Source organism: Sycon ciliatum, chromosome 3, assembly GCF_964019385.1.
Source record: "Sycon ciliatum chromosome 3, ocSycCili1.1, whole genome shotgun sequence".
Lineage (NCBI taxonomy): Eukaryota > Metazoa > Porifera > Calcarea > Leucosolenida > Sycettidae > Sycon > Sycon ciliatum.
The window spans coordinates 32,396,650-32,417,538 of NC_088645.1; the positions used below are offsets into that span (position 1 = coordinate 32,396,650).

Consider the following 20,889-nt stretch of genomic DNA (forward strand, 5'->3'; position numbering starts at 1 on the left):
TGGGTAAGTTGTACGAAATTCTGTGGGTCCATTGTTATTAGGCATTATGCCTGTTTTGATTTCCACTATAAATAAAGTACATGTGTGCAACAACATGTTACTTACAGTAGTCATCCAATGACGTAGGCTCACTGGCCCGGCCATAGCCAAGATTGGTTAGCGCCTGCACTGACACGGATGCCTCAGTCACAGGAGAACACTGCTGGCACTGTGATAGCAGGTTGCTGAGATCCAAGCTGTGCGCTGAATTGGGTACTGTGTGAGAGCAGACGCTGGTCGTGTGGCCCACCTTGAAAGTGATGTTGACGCGATAGCCGAGCAGGGAGACTTGGCCAGTGCGAGGACGCAGCCACGTGAGTGTGCTCATTGGAGCTGACGTGTTAACATTCACAGACGCCATTCTGGGAACTACAATCATGGGGTGTACGTTCACGCACATACATACGCAAACACACACACACACACGCAAACACACACACAAGTACCCAGATACATAACGGCACCATTTGGGAGGATTTTCAAGAAAATAGATCTTCATGCCAACTCGTGCAATAATCAGGTGCCTAAGCAAATATGATATGTTCACATACAGTCGACTAACTTCGCTAATAACGACTGCAGATACAACGACAATTCGCGAATAACGACAGAATTACCATGCCCAGAGCAAAGTCCTATCTAACTGTAATACATATAATGCGACTTCGGGTATAAGGACATATCGCGAATAAGGACACTTTTCTGATGCCCTGCTGAGTGTCGTTATACGCAAAGTTGACTGTATAGGTACAGAGAGGGAAAGTCCCACCTCAGTACACTATAGTAGTAAGCAAGTACTCACCTGGTTTGACGCGGACTATGAAGTGGAAAGTCGAGTTTGGTGAGGCTCTTTTGTCGCCCATTACAACACACGTGTACACGCCGTCGTTGGCAGCAGTGACGTTGTGGATGGTGAAGTGTTTGCTTGTGAATTTTCGGCACGGCAGCAGAGCGCTGTCATCTTCGTTGAACTGGTGGAATTTGCTGTATTTCCATTGGATGAAACTCATGGAACGTCTATTAGTCCGCAGTTCTGCAAAACAGTTGTACAATGTCATAATGAATACAGGATGAGCGAAAATGATTCTTACAATCGAGGGGAAAGTATTTCCGCGTACCGAAATTTTTTTACTAAGTACACAACCTACTTGTCAGAAGGGGAGAAGACAACAGAGTATACAATAAAAAAACAGCAGGGAGAGTAGGGGCTGCAAAGCAAGCCTGTAAACATACACTGATTCCTATGCTGTGGGTCCCAGGTTGGTCGGAGCAGCCGTTCCGAGGGTACGTCCATGCCTACGGAAGTCCATTGCAGTAGTGCGGGTATAAGCCTGTTGTGCCTCCGTTCTATTTAAATATTATGGTTTCATGAGATTGGCTTTGTGAATATACCCGTTCTCAAGTGATAACAGTCATAGCCAGCGATCATGGTGTAAACCAGTGGCATGGCAGGCAGGTAATGTGTTCACTGCTTACTGGTAAACGGGCAGCGTAGGACAAGCTTTGATCCCTCCGCCACCGTCACGTTCTGCTTTTGGCGACGCTCCTCCGGTGTTAGGTTCGGGTAGATTCTTGGCGATGGATAGCACTCGAACACTTCCTGAGGTCATGAGGGGAACACAATAGTAGAAGTAGCGCAAGAAAATTATTGTTATGAAGAGCTCTTCCCATTGTCTGAAAATCGATAATTCAGGGGTCGAGTGGTCAATGAGAGTCGAAAATTATACATGTACTGGTGATCTAGGGGAAATTGTAGTAGATCCACTTTGCAAAATTGCAAATAGAAGAAACCTTTAACAAAAGCTACGAAAAGAAAAGTATGCGATGCTTAAAATGTCAAAAAGGTCTTCCCATGGTGGAAGTAAATTTTGTTCAGAATATTTTTTCTTTGCAACCTATCAGACTTATCAAAATGTCTAAATCAAAGCTGATAATAGCTGGGACATTTTTGGTGTTGTTGATGTCCATAGCAGCAGGTGTATAGCAGGACCATCATGAGAATACTTCAAAAATGAAATAACTGAAAATAAAATACGAGTAGCTCACCTGCATTGATGCAGGGACCCGGAGACAGATACAGGTATGGTTGGTCTGGGTCTCTGGTCTACTGTCCTTGCAACGGTATACACCGTCATGAACTGGTTTGAATTTTCCCTGGATGCGATAGCTGCAGCGCAAAAGAGTGCAGTGAGCAAATGCATTGAACATGAATGATAGCATCAACAAAAGAGACTGAGTTGAAGTCCGTGAGGCAGGATGGGATTACATGTGATATATTTGATTGATTTTTTTTTGATTGATTGATTTTTATTTCACGGATCCTCCAGAGGCAAATAGATGCCTATCGAAGGGAGTCTCCTAAGTAAGTATGGAAAATGAAAAAGTATGTTCGTAAGGGAGAAGAGGTAGAAGATACATTAGAATATAGAGTACAGAAGAAGTAAATTCAGTACTTCGGGTAGTACATTGCATGCTAATCATAATGAGAATTAGAAAAGCAGCATTGCGGACTACTATGCGATGATCATTTCAAGTCTTATGTTGATTGGAAGAATCAGCACTTTACGGTGCACTTTACACTTTACGATGTGGGTTTGGGTTTGAAATTCTTTATTTTACACATGCATTTTTCTCATTTCTTCTCCAGGGTATGATTTATTGCATTTCAATCCATTGTGTTAACTTACCCGTAAAAGAGGCTAGGAAGTGGCAAAAAAAATTACGGAGCAAACTTCTGAATATGTACGGTTATTCCAGTTTCGCACGGTTTGCACCAACAGTTAAAGGTGTTCAGCTCCTCTACCCAGGCCGAGTTCCAGGGGATTGCTAGACGTGGCTAGTATCTTCCAAATTCCGAGGAACCACAATGATGTAACACAAGAGCCAAGGGAAATATGCAACATGCAACATTTGTTCATACATCAAAGTGATTTGCATGTAAATGTACATGTATTCATTTTACCAAATATGTTGAACTGTCAAGTTGAAACTTACCTGCTGCCCTGGGTAACATTTTCTTGGGAGCCATTCGAAGTCAGGCTGATGTAGCTTGTAGCTGGGTCTGTGGTCGTGCAATCTATACGCATGGGAAGGCTGGAACGGCCGGCGTAGCGGCACTGCACAGTGCATTCCGGAGTGCATGCGCCGTCCGCCCACTTTGGTGTGTAATACGTGGCTAAGAAAAACGATATACATATACATGTACATACAGAACAGAACAGAACAACAAGAACAATCAAGGTTTGTACATATAAAAAAGGTCATCAATCTCAGGACATCTAGCTGTTCTGACCTTGTTCGGATTCCTGAGCAGAGCTGAGAGTTACTGGTCGAAAGATCACAATGAAATCACAATGAAATCTTATGAAAATGAAAGCATTCTAGACCGGCTCAAGAAGAAGCTACATGAGAATTTCTTCTTCTTTTTCTGAAGTAAAAGATGTAGCAACCCTATCCGGTGGCAATTTGAGATATTTCAACGCGAACGGAGCAAGAATATATTCACCATTGCGGTGCGAAAACCTAGACCAGTAAATGCATGTAGATTACGAAAAATTTACACCTCGCAGCCACTGCTCTAACTACTTTTTCGCAACGACTTCGGGTGCGTTTGTTTCGTACGATCTAGAACAGGATCGAACAGCTGGTGCACATGGAGCAACCTCATGCCAACCAAACGGTACTCCAGAAACAGAGCATATTTTGTGAAAAGGGTGCCAAACTAGGTGCATTCTTCAAAAATGTGTACGGGTTACCATGGTCACTTTGTACGGCACAACGGGTCCAACCCAAAATCGTATGCACGTGATCATTTGGGACCAAAATCGATGTTCCCCCCAGGTTTGACTGTGAAAGAGTGAAACGACTCGTGAAAAGCAGAACATGTTCTGGCTGACCCAGAACACGTGCAGTTCCAACCAAACTCGCTGTTCTGGTGAATCCTGTTCTAGGTTGTATCAACCGAACGCGGCCCTAAACAGGGTCATGCATGGGTATCCATGACCCTCCTCCCACCTCCCCCCCCCCCCCCCCCCATTCAACACACACGATTTCCCTTGATGCGTGCATGGTGTCGACTGTGAAGTATATGGCGTAGGTCAGTTTACGCAAGTCCCTGCTTTCTAAATGTCACAGTAATTTGTCAATGTTTGCAAACATATCAGGACTTTACAAATAGTTAGTACATTATCTTATTGGATGTCAGCACAATACGTCGAGCACCGACGGTATAGAATCAATGACAAACTGATTAATTAGCATCACGTGATGCACACTTGCACTTCAAAGACCTTACATAATTGTATAACTTTCAATCCAATAATGAAGCTTCTTTCCAGTGCCATTTGACATGCACGCACTTGAAAATCCCAGCCCTTTTCCAGGGAAACCTTGCATGTCACAACAGCCCTACTTCTTATTGGAACCGCTCAACGTGCGTATCAGTTCGTGTTGGCAAGGGAGCTCAAGGACCGAACATCATCCTCAAGAGGTCTTCAAAAGCCTTGAGTGATCAGCCCCTCTTGTAGAGGCTAAAGTACAGATCATCGTGCTTGCTTATGCATATTATGGGCTAAAAACACTGATCTACTCAAACGGTGCAAGTCTACCTACGACGAAACACTCCAACGGAGAACCATACTGATGTCATGTCTCAATACCTTCCATTGGTAATGCTTGAAAATGATAGACAATATACACTCCTGTAACACAACCCTGAACATTTGTTCTATTAAAAACCTAGGAAATACATATTATAACTTACATGTACGTCCAATCACCAGGGGTGTAGTGTATATGAGCAAACGTACGAGGAAATAATTCGATTTCCAAAAGGCAAAAGTGCGATATCGTTGCAAAGAGACTTCCCTGTCTAACGCTTTAGTTCTCCAGAATAAATTGTGAGCTTCCAAGACAACGTTTCGTATACTTCGTTTCCCCCTTGCCGCTTCAGTGAGTCTAGGAGTTATTTCATTGTTGATACATTGCTATCACGTGATTAGAAAACTTCAACAAACCTTCGCAGAGCACGAATTCATGTTCATGTCGCAGTCTAAACAAATTACTTTCCGCCTGACGGTCGACTGGAGAGCGTTTGAGACAATACCCAAATCTGTTACGACTCCGGCGCGCATACCCCAAACTTGCATTTACTGAAAAGGTGTGTTCAATGGATGCCACTGCACCTTACACGACGGAGTAGAAATGCTGTTGAGGCACAGCACACACCAGACTAAAACATGTACCTCAAACACGCAAACCCCATAAGTCCCCAAATCTCCTGTCATCATGCTGCATCCAACCAATCCCCTACTCAAAATCACATCAGCACATACCGTTCTCAGCGTAGACTCTCCAGTCCGATAGTTTCGGATTCTCCGGCGTGGCCAGCGAGGCTCGTCCCAGAGTAAGTAAAACGATAAGCATGAACACACAGTTCATGTTCTGTGCACGTTCAAGGACGTTCTCCATCATCATCATCAGCATCATGATCATCGTGATCTGCTAACGCTCTGAACTCTGGGTATCTGAGCAAATCGATTAGAGTTCGGTTTGTAGCGGGGCGTTCCTCAGGCTGGTCGCACCGATTCTGTTGATATCGCTGGAAGAAGGTTTCTCTTTCGGTATTCTTGTCCTTCTTGCTGAGCAATTCTCGTCTTGTTTCTGCTGTCCTGATGAGCTGGGCCGGGTTTTATAGCACTGCTGCGCTCCACTGCCTGTTCACTATGCATTTCAGCTTGCAGCGTAATTTTTAGGTGACCATGGTCGAACGGTGTTCCGGCAGGATTGGTAATCGACGTCGCGTTGGATCTCCCGTCTTCGACCAGCACGCCCAAACAGGTCAACGGAAGCTCCGGCTGTCATAGGGCTTTTCGGAACCAGGATCCTGGATTCAAGATTGTACACAGCATGCAGCCTACTCAGTACTCCTGCATGCGCTTCGGTGTCAAAGAGGCACCAGACGCGACAAAGACTACGGACAGGTTTGCCGCTTTTTGCACGTTCAAAAAATAAAATTAGGGCAAAAATCGTCGACTTCCCCCCAACCCGAAAAGCTAAACATGCATGTGCACGTAGAAAGTGGGAAGATGAAATGTAAAGTTGTCTATTTCCATGCCTGGCGCTTTTAGGACTGTTCTCGGGGTGAGAGGACTTCTCCGTGTTCCGCAGCGATGGTGCAGAACATCAATAACTCACAGTTCCTCCCTTCTTAACCCCTGGCTAGTTTTAACCACGACCGGTACACGGTTCGATGAAGCTGCGGAAATGATTCATAACCATTTGGAGAGCTAAGTCTGGGGAGGTTGCGAAACTTGTAGCCATAGCTACTGAAGAAGAGAATTTCTTGATCTACTGCAACTACATGTACATGTACATTCTACAACGGTTGTCAGGTTCAGGAGGCAGCAGTTGGATCTTCAGTCAGAACTAGATATTTTGTAGTTTCCCAAATGTCCAAGTCACACCTAATGTGGGCCCTGTCGGAATGAGTCAGAAGGTATTCCGAACAAAGATCGTAAGCCAGCACCGCCAATAATCCTTGTGGTCCATTTCCTTTGCTCACGGGCCACTGTAACGCCTTGGAAATAGCCATCATAATTATCTCTACACTATCATTCATTTGGCGTAGCGGATGGGGTTTACTGAGAGAAGGTCTTTGATCGACACATAACAGCCACTGCATGGGTGTCGCGTCCGTTGTTATAGTATTTTCCTGTGCCACAGTGCGTCGAGCATTCTTCACTGGAGTAAAGTGCTGACAGTGCAGAACCTACCATCTGACTGTGGAGACATACAGGTAGGTATCTGTACATTATGTGTTTGCACGTGAGTTATGACATACATGCACATGACTGTACTTCTGGTGACCAGATATCGTTGCTGCACGGCAGCCTGTGACCGAACTTCCTTCCGGAACGCTATGCACATGCTTCCATCACTTGGCGATCCGGCAATGTTTGGTAAACTGAGTTTATATGACTCGTACACGTGCTTGTACTTGTGCATACATGTTTGGGTTGTGGATAACTATTTACTTCGGTACACAGCAGTGAGTCCGGAGGGATGTTGGTGTTCCTTGGCGCCAGAGAGGGACTTGCCTGCATTACTGGAGTGGAGATCTCATCATCCTGAGATCCCATCTTACTGAGTTAAGTTTTGAAGTGGAGATGTAGCGTAACGCTTCATGTGCTGAAAGAATCCCAACTGATAACCTTCAAGAGATGATGCGCCACCCCGAGGCTAAGAGTTCAAGTTAAACAGAAATACTTTTGCAAACTAAAAAAGCCAATTACATCATACACAAAACTGGCATCATGACTCCGAAACAATCCAAAACCCTATTGGCCCACTGGCATTCCAAACATGTTGGCTAAATGTTTTCATTCCCGGAACTCAACTAACATTTTGTCTTGCTGAAGTAATGTCGCGTGTGTCGTAGATTACCCCTCTCGCATCAGCCCAGGGCTGCATAATTAACCCCTTTACCGTTTGTACGTACAAATTTCGACCGCTCGTGGTTGATGACTTCTATGCACACAGCGCTGGACCGGTTCATCGCAGGGAGCTTGGATTTTCCCTACTGATAGCCAACATGTACCCGAAGAGGGTGCCAACAATTTTTTTATGTGATGCGGGATAAAAAATAGCGGAAATTCCTACTTGAAAAATGCGGTTTGGGGAAAGTGCGTATCTGCTTTGGTATTGCCTGCAGATGTTCTCGACTTTCGCTTGAGCTGGCTTCGCGACTGTCTGCCATGCTGTGAAAACCATGGACGGGGAGCAAGCTCTTTTGCTTCTGGAGGCCCTTCCCGACGACCCTGTCGCCTCCTCATCCAGCGAAGATGGGTTTGTGGAGCCAGACGATCCTGTTGAAAATATTTTTTCTGACGACGATAACAACGATGACATGTTGAGTGAAAGCAGCACAAGCGAGAGTGACATGGATGTCACACACGAGTACAGTGCCGCTGAGATACAATGTAAGTGCTGCTAATGGTGAAAGGGGACATGGCAGAGGACGTGGCAGAGGGAGAGGAATAGGCCGTGGATTAGGCCGTGGTCGCGGTTGTGATCGTGGTGCACAGGTACAGCCAGCAGTACAACCTGCACTAGTCGATATTTGCAACACTTGGGAGAATGCTGACACCGCTGTGACTGGTAACACTCCTGCATCCCACAGAGAGAACGAACCTGGTATCCATCTACCCGAGGGAGCCACTCCAGTGCAAGAAATTGATTTCTTGCATACTTCAACAATTTGCTCAAACAGCAATACACCCAAATTTCAAGTGCTAAAATAATAGTGAAATATTATTTGTTTTTTAAAGACTTGAATAACACTCCTGAGGGGTTTTACTTTCAGAATCAACCTATTTTGTATTTAATAAAACTGAAAATTAAAAACGTTACAGCATCAACAATGGTGGTGTGTTTTTTGTTGTTGTTCGTGTCCACGTACAAGTACCTAAAACATTACAGGGTTGCGCCACGTCATCTTCTTCGTGCCAAGCGCTACCTGACGTGCCAGCCCGTTATATAAATACCACTGGCCATGCCTTGATCAGGGGTCATGCGTGAACTGATGGTGGCGGTGTTGCGAAGGGGAGATATGTTCCGGAGGATGACTTTCCAGCTTGGAAAGCCCGCACGGCCAGGGGTATATTAAATTTTACCAATATTTTAAACGTTAACGGAATGAGTCAAATGACTATACAGCTGCAATTATGTCATAAATTAATATCACCCGCATGACATGGATAGAGTAGCCGACTGGTGGTTCCGCACCATTTGGCCTGTAGAATTGTGCAGGGTATGTAGAGAAACCAGCGAAATTCCGTACGAATATCATTAATTTTGATATGATGAGTTTTCAAATGCATAAGAAAAGGGGGGGGGAAAGTTGACGGATTTGACTCGACTTTGCTTGTACGCCGAGAAGCCGGAAAGGGTGAAAAGGGTGGAAGAAGAAGGAATAATTATACCAACACGTTACTTAAATGATAGTGAGTAGTTAAAAAGGAAGAATATTTACTTCAATATGACTGTAAACAGTATGGTTCAAGCCTTCCATGGTCACTGTCGGAGAAATACTTGCATTGAATAATAGTCCATTGCATGTTTCAGATACCTCTCAAGACGAACATTATCGTGGTGTTGTCTCATCAGGCAGCACTTTCAAGGAATAAAAATAACCACGTCGGAGAAGTTTGATCTCGACTCTAAGTGTACAAGATCAAGTGCACCAGGACGAGTTGTGCACAGCCACCATTCCTATGCATTCCATTCTATCAAGATCGCTAAGCGTGCAGTAGTACCTTTTTTCTTTCTTTTTCACCATGTTCACAAACCCAGCTCATGATTATGGCGGTAAAAACACCCCTGCCCACACACGCTCTATGGGCTTCAAAGTTCTGGAACGGAGCTCTCCTTCTCGCCACCATCACCATCAGTTCGCGCCTGGCGCCTAGTAGATTCATGTTTAGCGGTATCCGACATAGCAAGCTGGTACATCAGGTATCGCATGGCACATAACAGTTAGAGATGACACAGCAACGACATAGCTCGATTGCGACTGTACGTTTCTTCCCCGCTGGATTCATCAGGCAATATTCTTCTTGGATGTCTTCATACCGAAGACATCCAAGAAGAAGATTGCCATGTGTGTCTTTACCACCATCTAATTCAACCGTAAGTACAGCTGCAGTGGTTTCTTCAACTACATACCCAGCTCGAAAAGAAAATGAACGACCATCGTACGGAGACTAGGACCAACCGTGCAAATAGTGAGCAGGAGGAGCACCGAGACGCAGCAGTGATGGTGGGGCATTGATGGCTCTGCTGACCTTAGGTCTCGGCATCACGGCCAAGAACACGCACCAGACAAAAACAAAAGATAGACCTGTACGGGTCAGGATACCGCACCTTGGAGCTAAAGACACATACAAACAATGCGATGGAGCGCAAAGAATGTAAAGTAGCTTCAATACTATCCGACGGTCAGCACTGGCAAGTGGCAACACTAGACACTCATCGCCAAAATATTCAGAACAGAGACGGTAACTACTAAATAGTTAATAGCTGATAGGCTTAGCATAACGTCCGCACTACTCTTTGTAGGGGAAAGATATAGGCTAGAAACAGGTGTGTGGGTCGTGGCCGGCCCTGATGAAGTGATGTACTCTGTGGCATTGCTAGTGACCATAGTTTCTGAAGTTATCATGCTAGTGTGTTCTGCATGTGCAATATATGTCAATTGGGAACTGAACGCACACAGGCTGGTTGTGAATTGCATGCTCACACTAACAGCTGTCTCAGTCAGGGTGGTCAGGTTGCCAAGAGAGAATGCCTCCCAGTACGGACCATACACCCAGAATCCTTGGTACGAGAACTCCCAGTCATCGTTGAGGGATAAAACTGGGAATGCGCGGAGAAAACGATGTAATGGAGCGGCTAGGTTTGTGAGCTCCGTCGTCGACCTTACTGCGAATTTCACTTCCACCAGTGCCCCTCCTGCTGCAGTGCAGTTCATTAGAGGGATTACATCGTGGGGATGGCTAAACGTCGTGCATACGTCCTCAGTGGTTTCGTCCAATTGCATAGCAAGCGGTTTCTCGAGCGAACAACATGAGCACAGCTTGCTGAAGATATCGGTGAGACGTTGATGCCAAAGTCGAGAGAATTCAGTCTGAGCCGGACAAACCCGCAAAGAACAGACAATAAGGAAACCTGTTAAATTCTTGGATTAATTAAATGAGTGTGGAGGTACAGTGATTGTAAGGTCATGCGCAAGGTGAGTTTCAAAATGTAGCACCATGAATTATTCTGCTTCTGATGTAATCCCAACAGGCTAATGGTGGGTAAAATGGCACCAAATAGATTGAATTCGGAATCGATTATATGCCAGGAAGCACGAGATGTGAACAAGTGGGCAATGTGGGGTTGGTAAGCAGTACGAGGTCTTACTTACCACCGACAAGGTGTTGGTGGCAGAACTGGAATTGCTGTTACACCCATTCTCGTTGGCCTTCATCAACAGGAGGAATGTGTGAAGATGCGTTTTCGTCAGACCTAAACGGACACAGTACAGTCATGCAGTATAACAAAAGTCAGCGTACCTGAATATGGGCCGCCATTATCAAGGAACAGACAGTATAGAGATCACATGCTGACGTCCAAGAAAGCGGAACTAGTGCACGGCACTTTTACATTATCTGAACGATATTTCAAGCTAAGCTTTGTACCACAATACATGGAACGGGGGAGCAAATTTGATGCCTGAAGTGCATTTTTGCGAGAACAATCCGACAAAGGAGCATATTTGGCGTGCTCAATATGCAATGTACATGTGTACGCCATTGCCAATTGTTCCAGTGATGCTGCACGTTCCAGTGCAGTAGAAAGAAACCCAGTGATGTAATCCGAATTTGTTAAGGGCGTCAACTTTGCGCTTTTGCTGGACTTCACTCAGGGCAACTACACAGCAACAGGTAACTGGCTTTTGCAGAGTGCAAATCGTGAGATGCAATCGCTGGCACGTTCTCACGAAGGAGGCACACCGTTGTGTACAAAATAGATCTATTGATCGAACCCTACTTAAAGATGCAATGAAAAATTAATGAAAAATTTTCAACGACAAATCTACGTACTTGGGTGGTAGTTCCAGTTTTCTGGCTCGCTTTTACTGCTTCGTATGCCATCACGCGTGATATACTGCAACTCAATAGCCAGACTGACGGTAGAGTCTTGGGACGCCATGAAGCAGGCTTCTGATGGAGTCAATTCTTGTTTTGGGTCGGCTTTGCTCTCGAACCTCTCGACCAGGTGGCTCATCGCCATGCTCATGCGACCTTGACGGAACGTGCTGATTACGATTAGTTTCGTTGTCGGCTCGTGGTCTTGCTGGATGGCCACGATTTTGTTCCCTGGCCGCGCGTGAGGCTTCCTTGGTGCATCCGGAGGAACCACTGGAGAGAAAGAAAGAAAATGAGATATAAGTTGCCTAAATGAAGAAAAACTCGATGCTTTGTTACCAAGTTACGAAGAAATAGGTAAACGTTCCTCGTGCCAACAAGCACGGAAACAAACTCGCTTTTACCGAATAACAGCAAAACAAGTGCCATGTACATGCACATACGGTGGTGGACTTCCGCAACATTTTGAAGATCATGCAGTAATCTCGATAGACCAGTTATCAAACAAATCTGTCGATATAATATACATTGCTTCCTAGCTTTCGGCCACTTCACTATAATCCTACATCCGTCACCACCATGCGCTCTTAGCGGAACCAATGCACGAAGCATAAGCACACCAGCGCAGCAAGTACACTTTCGTCAACACGGCTTACTTATAATATTGAAGAGCGCCTCGACGTTGGTCTCGGACATTCTGCATGAGATTGTTGTTCTCCGGGCGAAATCCAGGAGTCGTAAATCTACGATGATCACGCTTGTCCGCGCAAAGAATACTCCGATTGTGCTGGAGTTTAGCGGCGTTCCGTCCTGAGACCACTGGACAGATTGATTCAGCGCCCAAGGCATTGTGGCGTAGGGACACGTCAGCCTCCTCGTCACGAGCGATGTCTCGTTTATGACTTTGTTGATGTTTCTCTTTCGGGTGTCTGTACCAAAACAGTTTGGAAAGTAAAATAATACACACACAAAACAGCAGTAATGAACAGGGAATAAAAGCAATTTTTCAGGCAAGTCACAGCCTTTTCCTGGGCAATGCTAAAGGTGTAAATGTTACTAGGCAGGCTCACATTCTCTGATGCAACTTGAATCAAATTTATCATCCCCACCATGAAGTATGCTTGGACCAAAATATGATAATTATATATTTAAAGGTCAGTATCTCGTGCGAACAGAGTCTGCCACGGTCGAACTTCACAAGCCATTGGCTGAACACATGAAACACCTTTTCACTTTCTAGCCTTATACATATACATATACATATACATAATATACATAATATACATGTACATCTCCAAGAGACCAGGCACACCGCATCTTTGTGTACGCGGCATTTACGGACGTCAGGCGCATGTCAGGCCATTGCCATACCTTGCTGTATTGTGACGAAGTAATCTACTCTGTCATAGTATTCTCGTCTATGCTTCTCCAGCAGCTCACAGGTGTACTGGCCGGCCATGCTTCTTGTCACGTTCCGCAGGACGTAGGTGGGGCTCCACTGGCTAGCGCTGGAGATAGGTGAGCTGTTGAAGAGCCATCGACGTAAGTGAGTAGCCCCGCCTGTCAGAGCAGGAGGAATATGATGCAGTCAAGAAACAAGGAATACACTCGCATGGAGAGCCACGGATGAAAGTATTTCAAAGAAAAGGACCACGGAACTACAAGTTCCGCTATAATGTCCAATTTAACCACCAGTTACATGAAAATCAGCTCTACAAACATTGCACGACACTGACCGACAGTGCTAATGTTCCACAACAAACTGCCAATCAGCTCTAGTACGTCTTGGAAACGCACTCCAACAGCGTTCCACAACTAAGGTTCTAAGAAAAGGACCGAGGAACTACAAGTTACGCTATAATGTCCACTATCACCACCAGTTACTTGACAATCAGCTCATGCGATCATGTCTTGGTTGCACGCACCTTTCCCTCCTATGGTATTCCTAGGAATACCATAGGAGGGAAAGGTGCGTGCAACCAAGACAAGCCCAAGCTGAAAGTCTTATCTGTGTTGAAGGACTTTGGCAGATGTACATACATGCATGTCGATGACGATACTTGCAAGACCATTGGACAATACGGTCCAACGACGATTCAAGGACGCAAAGCAACGAACAATCCAAGTTGTAAGGCTGTCGGAGTGCGCATCCATGGCGTGCTAGAGCTGGTTGGCAGATACATGTAGTTGTAGAACGTGCCGTGAAATGTGATCGTATGAGCTGATTGTCAAGTAACTGGTGGTGATAGTGGACATCATAGCGTAACTTGTAGTTCCTCGGTCCTTTTCTTTTCTGAAAATATATAGACTAGTAAAATACTTCACAGGTTCAGGCAATCTTGGAATTGCCAATCCATGCAGCAACACAAAGGGCAATACTGTTGAAGTACAAATGAACTGTACACAATGTATGAGACAGACCAGAGGGGATGAGACGGAACTACGCAGAAACTTTACCTGTAGAAAAGCAATCCAACACTAGGCTGGGTTGACCTTCAAAACCTCTCACGTTGCGAGGCCCCGGTGGAGAGATCTTTGGACGTATCGCCTGCAGACATTGTTGCTGTTCCTGCGGTTGAATAGATTTGCGCAACAATAATGTCATCAAAAGCGCGAGGTAATTCAGCCAAATGTCGCACAAGTGAACTCTCACATTCATGTACATTCACAGCAGGAATTATGTTCAGGTATCATGCACTCACTTGCTATGTTCACTCGATGTTCCAGTAAAGACAAATTAGTCATCTCATAACCAAAATACACAACCACTGCCGTCCTAAGGTTTACTGTGGTACATTGAAATTCAATAATTAAATAGCTCTGTGCCGTGTCCAGAAATTCATTCCCTTGTCTGTTTCTAAAGCCTAACGGATTTGGGGCCTCCCGCAATAATGAAGCTACTGAACGAGATGCGATGGGAATTAAATTCTGCCAGTCGCTAAAAAATAAACTCTCTGGAAAACGTCACGCGATAGAGCCATCACATAATTCACAGACTCACCTGCTGACCCGATGTGACCACTAGACACTCGCATCTTGTCCAAAACAGTGTTCGCAGTTCATTCACTCCCCGACAGCGATATTCGCCACTGTGAGTACTGGCTTGCAGGTTCAGAACCTCCAATCTGAAAGCGTACACGAGTCGAAACAAAACAGGACGTACAAATTGTAGCGGTCAGATCCTTCGAATAACCTATACGACCATCCTATGACCCATCCAGCCAGCTTTTCAGAGAGGGAACTTTCCCCGATACTGAAAACTAAATTACTCGATTCGAATTAGTATTAAATTGCTTTCTCAGAGCGCTTTCGGCATAAAAAGTGAATGCACTTGTTTACACAATCAGATTGGCTAATCGTTGGGTGGTCCGTAAACATTTTAGAATACAGAATGCACAGCATGTGGCTTTGTTCGTCAAATTTCCTTATTCCAATGGTGATCCATGCCCAGGAAAAATATCTCCTCAGCAAAAAAACACTTACATTTGTAAGTCACCATCGTGCCTGACTTTTCTCCTGATTGTCATGCCGGATGCTGTTAGTGCTGACGTGTTGGTAATGGACTGGCCGTCCTTGGAGAAGGTAGCAACTGTAGACCAGCCGCACTTCATGTGCCATGATGTGCCGGACACTTTACAAGTCTTGGCACATTGGTTGTCGCACTGCGGCAAAAGAACTGTATTCATAGGGGAGTGCAGAAAGGAAACGCAACGTACATCAATATGTTAGACATAAAATTGCAATAGCATTATAGAAAAGAGCAAGCGTCATAATTATTTCTCACAATCAAAACTTCTGCCGCTAGGGTTTATCGGGTGTTAGCGGCCGTCGTGAGTTTTCTTCGGGAACGGATACGATAATTTATTTTTATTATTTTATTTTATCAAAACTTCTAACAATTGACCATCCAAATGTGCAGCCTTTTCATCACAATAGAATACACTGGAAAAGAAGCAGAAAAGGCAAAAATATATTATAGATATAGACCAGAGATGTGATGACAGTATCTCGAAGAATAGGAGCCAGAGAAACGGGGCAAAAAGCCTACAGCTTACACACGAGGGAAAGGGATGAGTGTGAAGGAACAAGACAAGAATATGATTTGACTTGTGAGCAGTGGTGTCGAACACTACACCATTTGGTTTCTGGTTACGTTTCTTTGCGCTGTTTCTATTACATCCCTGCTGTATGATAGCATGCCTTTGTTCCTGTCAGTCCCCCCAACTACATACAATGCTCTATATTTTTACCAATTTTGCAGTGCATTTCCATTCATTATATCTATTTTGGGGAACTGAGTGTTGCTTCCTACATGGGAGCTCGCGGTTTTCCTGCCGACTTGAATTCTCACTTCACTGACTCACGACTGCCTTCCACAGCACAGAAGAATTCCATCGAACCGTCCACTCCCTTTATTTTGCGCGTAAAAGTGGCATACGATCCACACAATGCTCTTGATGTTACTGGTGACCTGTTATTCTGTGATACACATTTCGGGGACCACTCATTCTGTGGGGAGTCATTCGGGCCACCAGTTTTCTTTGAACGCTCTCCATTTCTCTCTTTTACTCGCTCTTCGCCCCCGCCCCTTGAGTCTTTCTCTCACTCGCATTCCTTCTCTTCTTACCCCTATATCGCTCTTGCTTTTTCTGCCTCTCTATCTATCTCTCCCACCCATCTTTGTAGATACTCATCCAGTCCACCAATATCCGTTCACTGAGCCTCCTTGCTCTCATAATTCTACACCCGGCTGACCCAACGCATACGTGCACATGCATTACAGCTTCGCTAAGACACTTACATGAACTTGCTTCAGGTGCGAACAGTGCGTTCATTTGGAGCAAGGCGATACAGATCAGTATCAGGTGTCTACCTACATGTATATCCTTCATGATACTTCAGTAGGTGATAGTATCGAGTAGCCAATCAGTACCACTCGGCACTTTTCTCCATTCCGTTGGGAGTGTTGGACACACAGTCTATCCCTCACTGCAAACGTTAACAGGGACGACGCTTTCAGTCTTGCAAGACCATTGAATACTATCAGACAAGGTGCAATATGTATGAAGGCAGCGGGGCCAGCTCGGCAACCTCACAGCAGGTAAAGATTGCGATAGCCTGTGAACCGTGATTGTGTTTGTCTAAGACCTTAATCCAATCACGGCGATTTGATCAACTCTTCTTCCACAGGTGCAGAAAGTAAACAGGCCCAATTCATGTTGAATCGTGCAACACCAACAGGAGATACAGCCGTTAGTCTGCTCACCTCTACAGAGTAGAGCCAAGAACACGCAGTTTCATGCCAAACCGCATAGGTTAGGTCAATCTATACTGTATGGCATGGGACATTAATTTGCTTGCCCTTCATCCCATTGCTGCTCCAATTCTCTCCGGCAGTGGTATTGTCTACACTATATCCTTGCCGCGTGGGTGGCCCACAGCTTGGGGGCATCTTCCCCTTGACTCATTAGCAAGCCGGGGCACGTTTACGAAGCGTGGAGATGATCTAGTCCTTCTAGGCTCAGCAGTGATCTTGACATGCGGGCATCTTCAAGTGACAATCGTTTGACACCCTCCCCAGCTCCATGTCAATGCTAGCACGAGATCTCTCAGACTGTCTCACGATGTTTCCTCACCAACATCACTGGGTGCCGTGGAGGCTGTACTTGAACGCTAGATACCCGTGCACCAAATGTTTAGCTCCCTCGGTATTAGACTGTTTTCACATCCAGATTAGCTCCCTCCCTCCATTTTAGCTCATTTTCTTCCTGTTGAAGTTGCGCTTCTGTTTATGTTGGCCATACAAGAGGCTTAGGTATACTGAAAAGAACGAGAAAAGGAGAAAGAACGATGGATAAAAACATTTTCAGGAAATCAGATTGATCATGAGTTGCCAGGACCGGTGGATATGCCAAGGGATGTTCGTGAGTCATGTCTTGCACGTTAAATCGTATCCCAATTAGAAGGCAAAAATCTGGACTACAAAACTGACTGCGAACGCCAGGTGTGGAATGCCAAGTGTGGAGTGAGCGTCCTTCGCTTTGGCAACAGATGCTTTAGTACTAGTTCCAATATCATGCAATTGGTGCCTATTTTCTCGTGCCTTGTGTTCGATGGTAACATTGAGTTTGGAATGAATGCCATCGTACGAATTCATGATGCCACGCAGTGCTCAGCTCGACATGTGCTGTCGTTGCTCAACATCTGTTGATGTTGGGTATAGGATGAGCTGAAGCCTTGACTTTTCCAGCTTGTGTAGACCCTCCAGACCTTTGACAATACGATGTAGGGACACCAGGTACGATGTCGGTTATAATTTGCACCAGTTGCTTGAAACGATTGAGAGACTAGGGCATAATAATGTGATCGAACTGTTTCCTCGATTACGCAAAAAAGCTTTTCAGAAGAAAACATCTATCGCAGGTGGATGCCTGCCATCAAAACACAAATGTGGCAAATGGGATTTTGGCCTTTGGCCTCTGGTTGGTGGATCTGACCTATCCTCCCCCACCGTTTAGGAGCCGCATCTGACGCCTGATCATGGGGTGGTGGCGTCCCACGGAAGCGGAAAGGTGGTTCTTGACCAGGGAGTTGTACGACTACTTGTTCATGACCTACCCAGTACGCGAACCCGTCGAATTTTTTATTTTATTTTTTTACATAACACAAATTAATCACGCGCCCCTCGGTTTTTTTAACGCAGAGCGCCGAGAAAAGTGCAACACGAAGCTAGCATAAAAGGGATCAGGCGCATTCTGTTCCATGCAAGCACAGCAGTTTGTATTGCGTGTTCCACACTCAAGATTCAGTGGAATGAAATCGGTCCCTGCTAGGCTTGCTCGCTTCGCGCAATCATCAGGAGACATCTCAAGGCTGTTGTTGCTCGAGTAGAAACGGATTTAGTCAACTGGACCTTGTTTATTGGAAAGTTCCGGGGCACTGATCTTTTCGCATCCCAATTGAGCACTGTTACTTGTTTTCAAGGTTATTCTGTTGTGGGTTCAACATTTTTTACCGCCAACGTACCCCTACAGCGAGAAAAATCATAATGTCATACTAGTACTGTTTTCAGAGAAGAGAGTTTAATAAACAAGCGATCGTGGCGAGCAAAACCAAGATAAAGTTAAACTCTCCGATTTTTGTTCACCTGGAAATAGACTGGAGATTCCGAAACCCAACCAAGTAGAAATGGTTATTAACTAGTGCTGATAGAGACAAGAAATATCCCTCTGTTCACCATCAGTCATACTTGCCTAAGCCCTCCTCACGACGCGGAAAAAGTGAAGTAAATTATCTTGTTCGTTCCAGAAGGGAACTCAGGACGGCTGCTAACACCCTATAACCCTATAAATCTAGCGGCAGATGCAGTGCCTAACCGTAGGGCTGAGGGGATAAGTGTCATATCCACTGGCACAAGTGCATTCAGAGCTCAAGTATCAAATTTATATTCCGGGGGCCCTATTGCTTATCGAAAGAAAAAATAATGATGCTTAATTCTAGGTGTTCGGCGAATGGCTATACAGTGCACTCCATGTATATTGACGTTGTTGGTTTGACAGCATGAACAAGGTGTTCTGTACTAGTATTGGATTATGTAATACCATAGTGTACTATAATGTACGGATGGACATAAGAGGGGAACCATGTGTCCTTTACTACTGTAAGTGACTTTTGTGACTAGTTACTAGTTACATGTAGATCCGGGACAGAAGGTGATCGCACTCAATTCACCCAGCATCATGTCAATGAGGGAAACATAGTCATGTCAAGTGTTCTCGTATATGCTAGAAGTTGAACAAGTCGCCAGAGTTTCGCGTTGACAACAATGGTCTGGCAATTCAAGTCTGACTGCTTCTTTGTAATATTGGTAATCAAGGTTAACACCTGGCATTTTCGGCACATGCACCATACAGCAGTACTCCCTGCGCGAAAGAGCTTTGGCCTGGACAGATTGACCAGGCGACTCTTGGGCCTTTTATAGACCGTATTGAGCCCATTTTTCCTCTTGACCTCATGGGTATCTAGACAACACAGATCCGCAATCACTTACTGGAGCCAGTGGAGGAAGTCGATTGGTTAGCAGCAGGTGACGACTCAACAAAGCACATTGAGCCTAGAATAAGAAAAATAATCCTCATATTTAGAAGAACACCTGGCTATTAGTATCGCGAGTCTTTATCTTTGCCAGCACACGATGAGATTCCATTTATGCCCACAAAGTTTGGAAAGGAGCAGAGACACGCCGGGGACCAGTTCAAACTTCAGAATAGCTGCATAAAAGAAAGAAAAGGAGTCAAACCTGGTTGGTAGCAAACTTCTTTCTCTGGATGCAAGTAAAGTTTCACCATCACCACCATTTGCCTTGCATGCAGTCATTTTATTTCATGATGATGAGAACCCACCACATCATCATTAGGCGGACGCCATACTAAACACATAGTAGATTCTTGACATACAATTTATCTTTTTCCGCATTCAGATATTTTCAGGATAAACTTTCAACCCAGAATCAGTCCATTTCCGTGACAGTTTTCCTACATGTACTTAAACTCCATGGGTCCCGCTGACAACAACCAGATACCGGTACACGCACCAGCGCTAGAACTAGAGTACCCTGTCGGTGTGCGCCATTCATTTGATTGACTACACAGTACGTGCCCTATCATGTACTGTCGTGGACATGGAAATTCGGTGGCACGTCTAGCGGCCCAGCGAGCTGGCCATGCAGCCGTGGTCCATGGCGGTCGGGGCATTTATGCGCTGCAGCTCGCTGGTCGCATCGGATCAACATGTGCACTGCATGCAGCGTTCTGTACGCGCTGAGGGCGCCGGCCCCGGTCAATCGACTGGATTTCCATGTCCACGACAGTAGATTGAAGTACTCGTATTCCGGATAGCTACTGTATATCATGCCTCTTCGAACTGCAATGTTGTATTTTGACAGTAACCTGTCAATATTGGCCAGTACCCAGAGAAAAAGACTGTCAAACTGGCTGATCTTTTCCCGGTAGAGCAGATGGTGGTAAGATTGCATGTCGCTTTCTGTGTGCCACAATCCGCGAGGACTGTTGCATCTCCGCTTAGTCTTTGAGCGGGGATTGTAGAAAATGTTCTCTTGTCTGGACCTTCGTAGCACACCGCAAGCGACCGAGGTTGATTT

The 20,889-nt window shown here is 45.2% G+C and overlaps 2 protein-coding genes across 3 annotated transcripts in view; both read right to left on the reverse strand.

Annotated features, from left to right (window-relative positions):
* LOC135812682 (uncharacterized) overlaps positions 1–5,891 on the reverse strand; it is a 7,638-nt gene extending 1,747 nt beyond the window's left edge. Inside the window, exons 1-6 of the mRNA XM_065325955.1 lie at positions 5,373–5,891; positions 3,034–3,214; positions 2,086–2,206; positions 1,516–1,639; positions 842–1,072; positions 106–408 (exon numbers count right to left, since the gene is read on the reverse strand). Of these exons, the coding sequence (XP_065182027.1) occupies positions 106–408; positions 842–1,072; positions 1,516–1,639; positions 2,086–2,206; positions 3,034–3,214; positions 5,373–5,532 (1,120 nt within the window). The 5' untranslated portion in view covers positions 5,533–5,891. The remainder of the gene's footprint in view (positions 1–105; positions 409–841; positions 1,073–1,515; positions 1,640–2,085; positions 2,207–3,033; positions 3,215–5,372) is intronic.
* Positions 5,892–9,772: 3,881 nt separating this feature from the next.
* On the reverse strand, positions 9,773–20,038 carry LOC135811984 (uncharacterized). Of its 2 annotated transcripts, none has more exons than XM_065325268.1 (9): positions 19,780–20,038; positions 15,213–15,405; positions 14,731–14,854; positions 14,187–14,298; positions 13,101–13,289; positions 12,386–12,658; positions 11,685–12,002; positions 11,006–11,106; positions 9,773–10,723 (listed from the first exon to the last, which is right to left on the reverse strand). In XM_065325268.1, exons 1-9 carry the CDS (start codon positions 19,865–19,867, stop codon positions 10,058–10,060), a joined length of 2,064 nt encoding a protein of 687 aa, XP_065181340.1. In that variant the 5' UTR covers positions 19,868–20,038; the 3' UTR covers positions 9,773–10,057. The 2 variants fall into 2 exon arrangements, with proteins under 2 accessions (XP_065181340.1, XP_065181339.1); XM_065325267.1 differs by lacking the exon at positions 19,780–20,038 and adding an exon at positions 16,531–16,936.
* Positions 20,039–20,889: the final 851 nt, after the last annotated feature.

What these genes read in the sequence shown, in the direction of transcription:
- LOC135811984 (XM_065325267.1), bottom strand. Translation starts at nt 16,621, where the DNA reads ATGAAGGATATACATGTAGGTAGACACCTGATACTGATCTGTATCGCC. An exon ending in TGGTCACATCGGGTCAGCAG is followed by an intron (nt 14,299 to 14,730) that starts GTGAGTCTGTGA and finishes ATTCAACCGCAG; the next exon opens with GAACAGCAACAATGTCTGCA. An exon ending in AAACTGGAACTACCACCCAA is followed by an intron (nt 11,107 to 11,684) that starts GTACGTAGATTT and finishes GTGTCCGTTTAG; the next exon opens with GTCTGACGAAAACGCATCTT.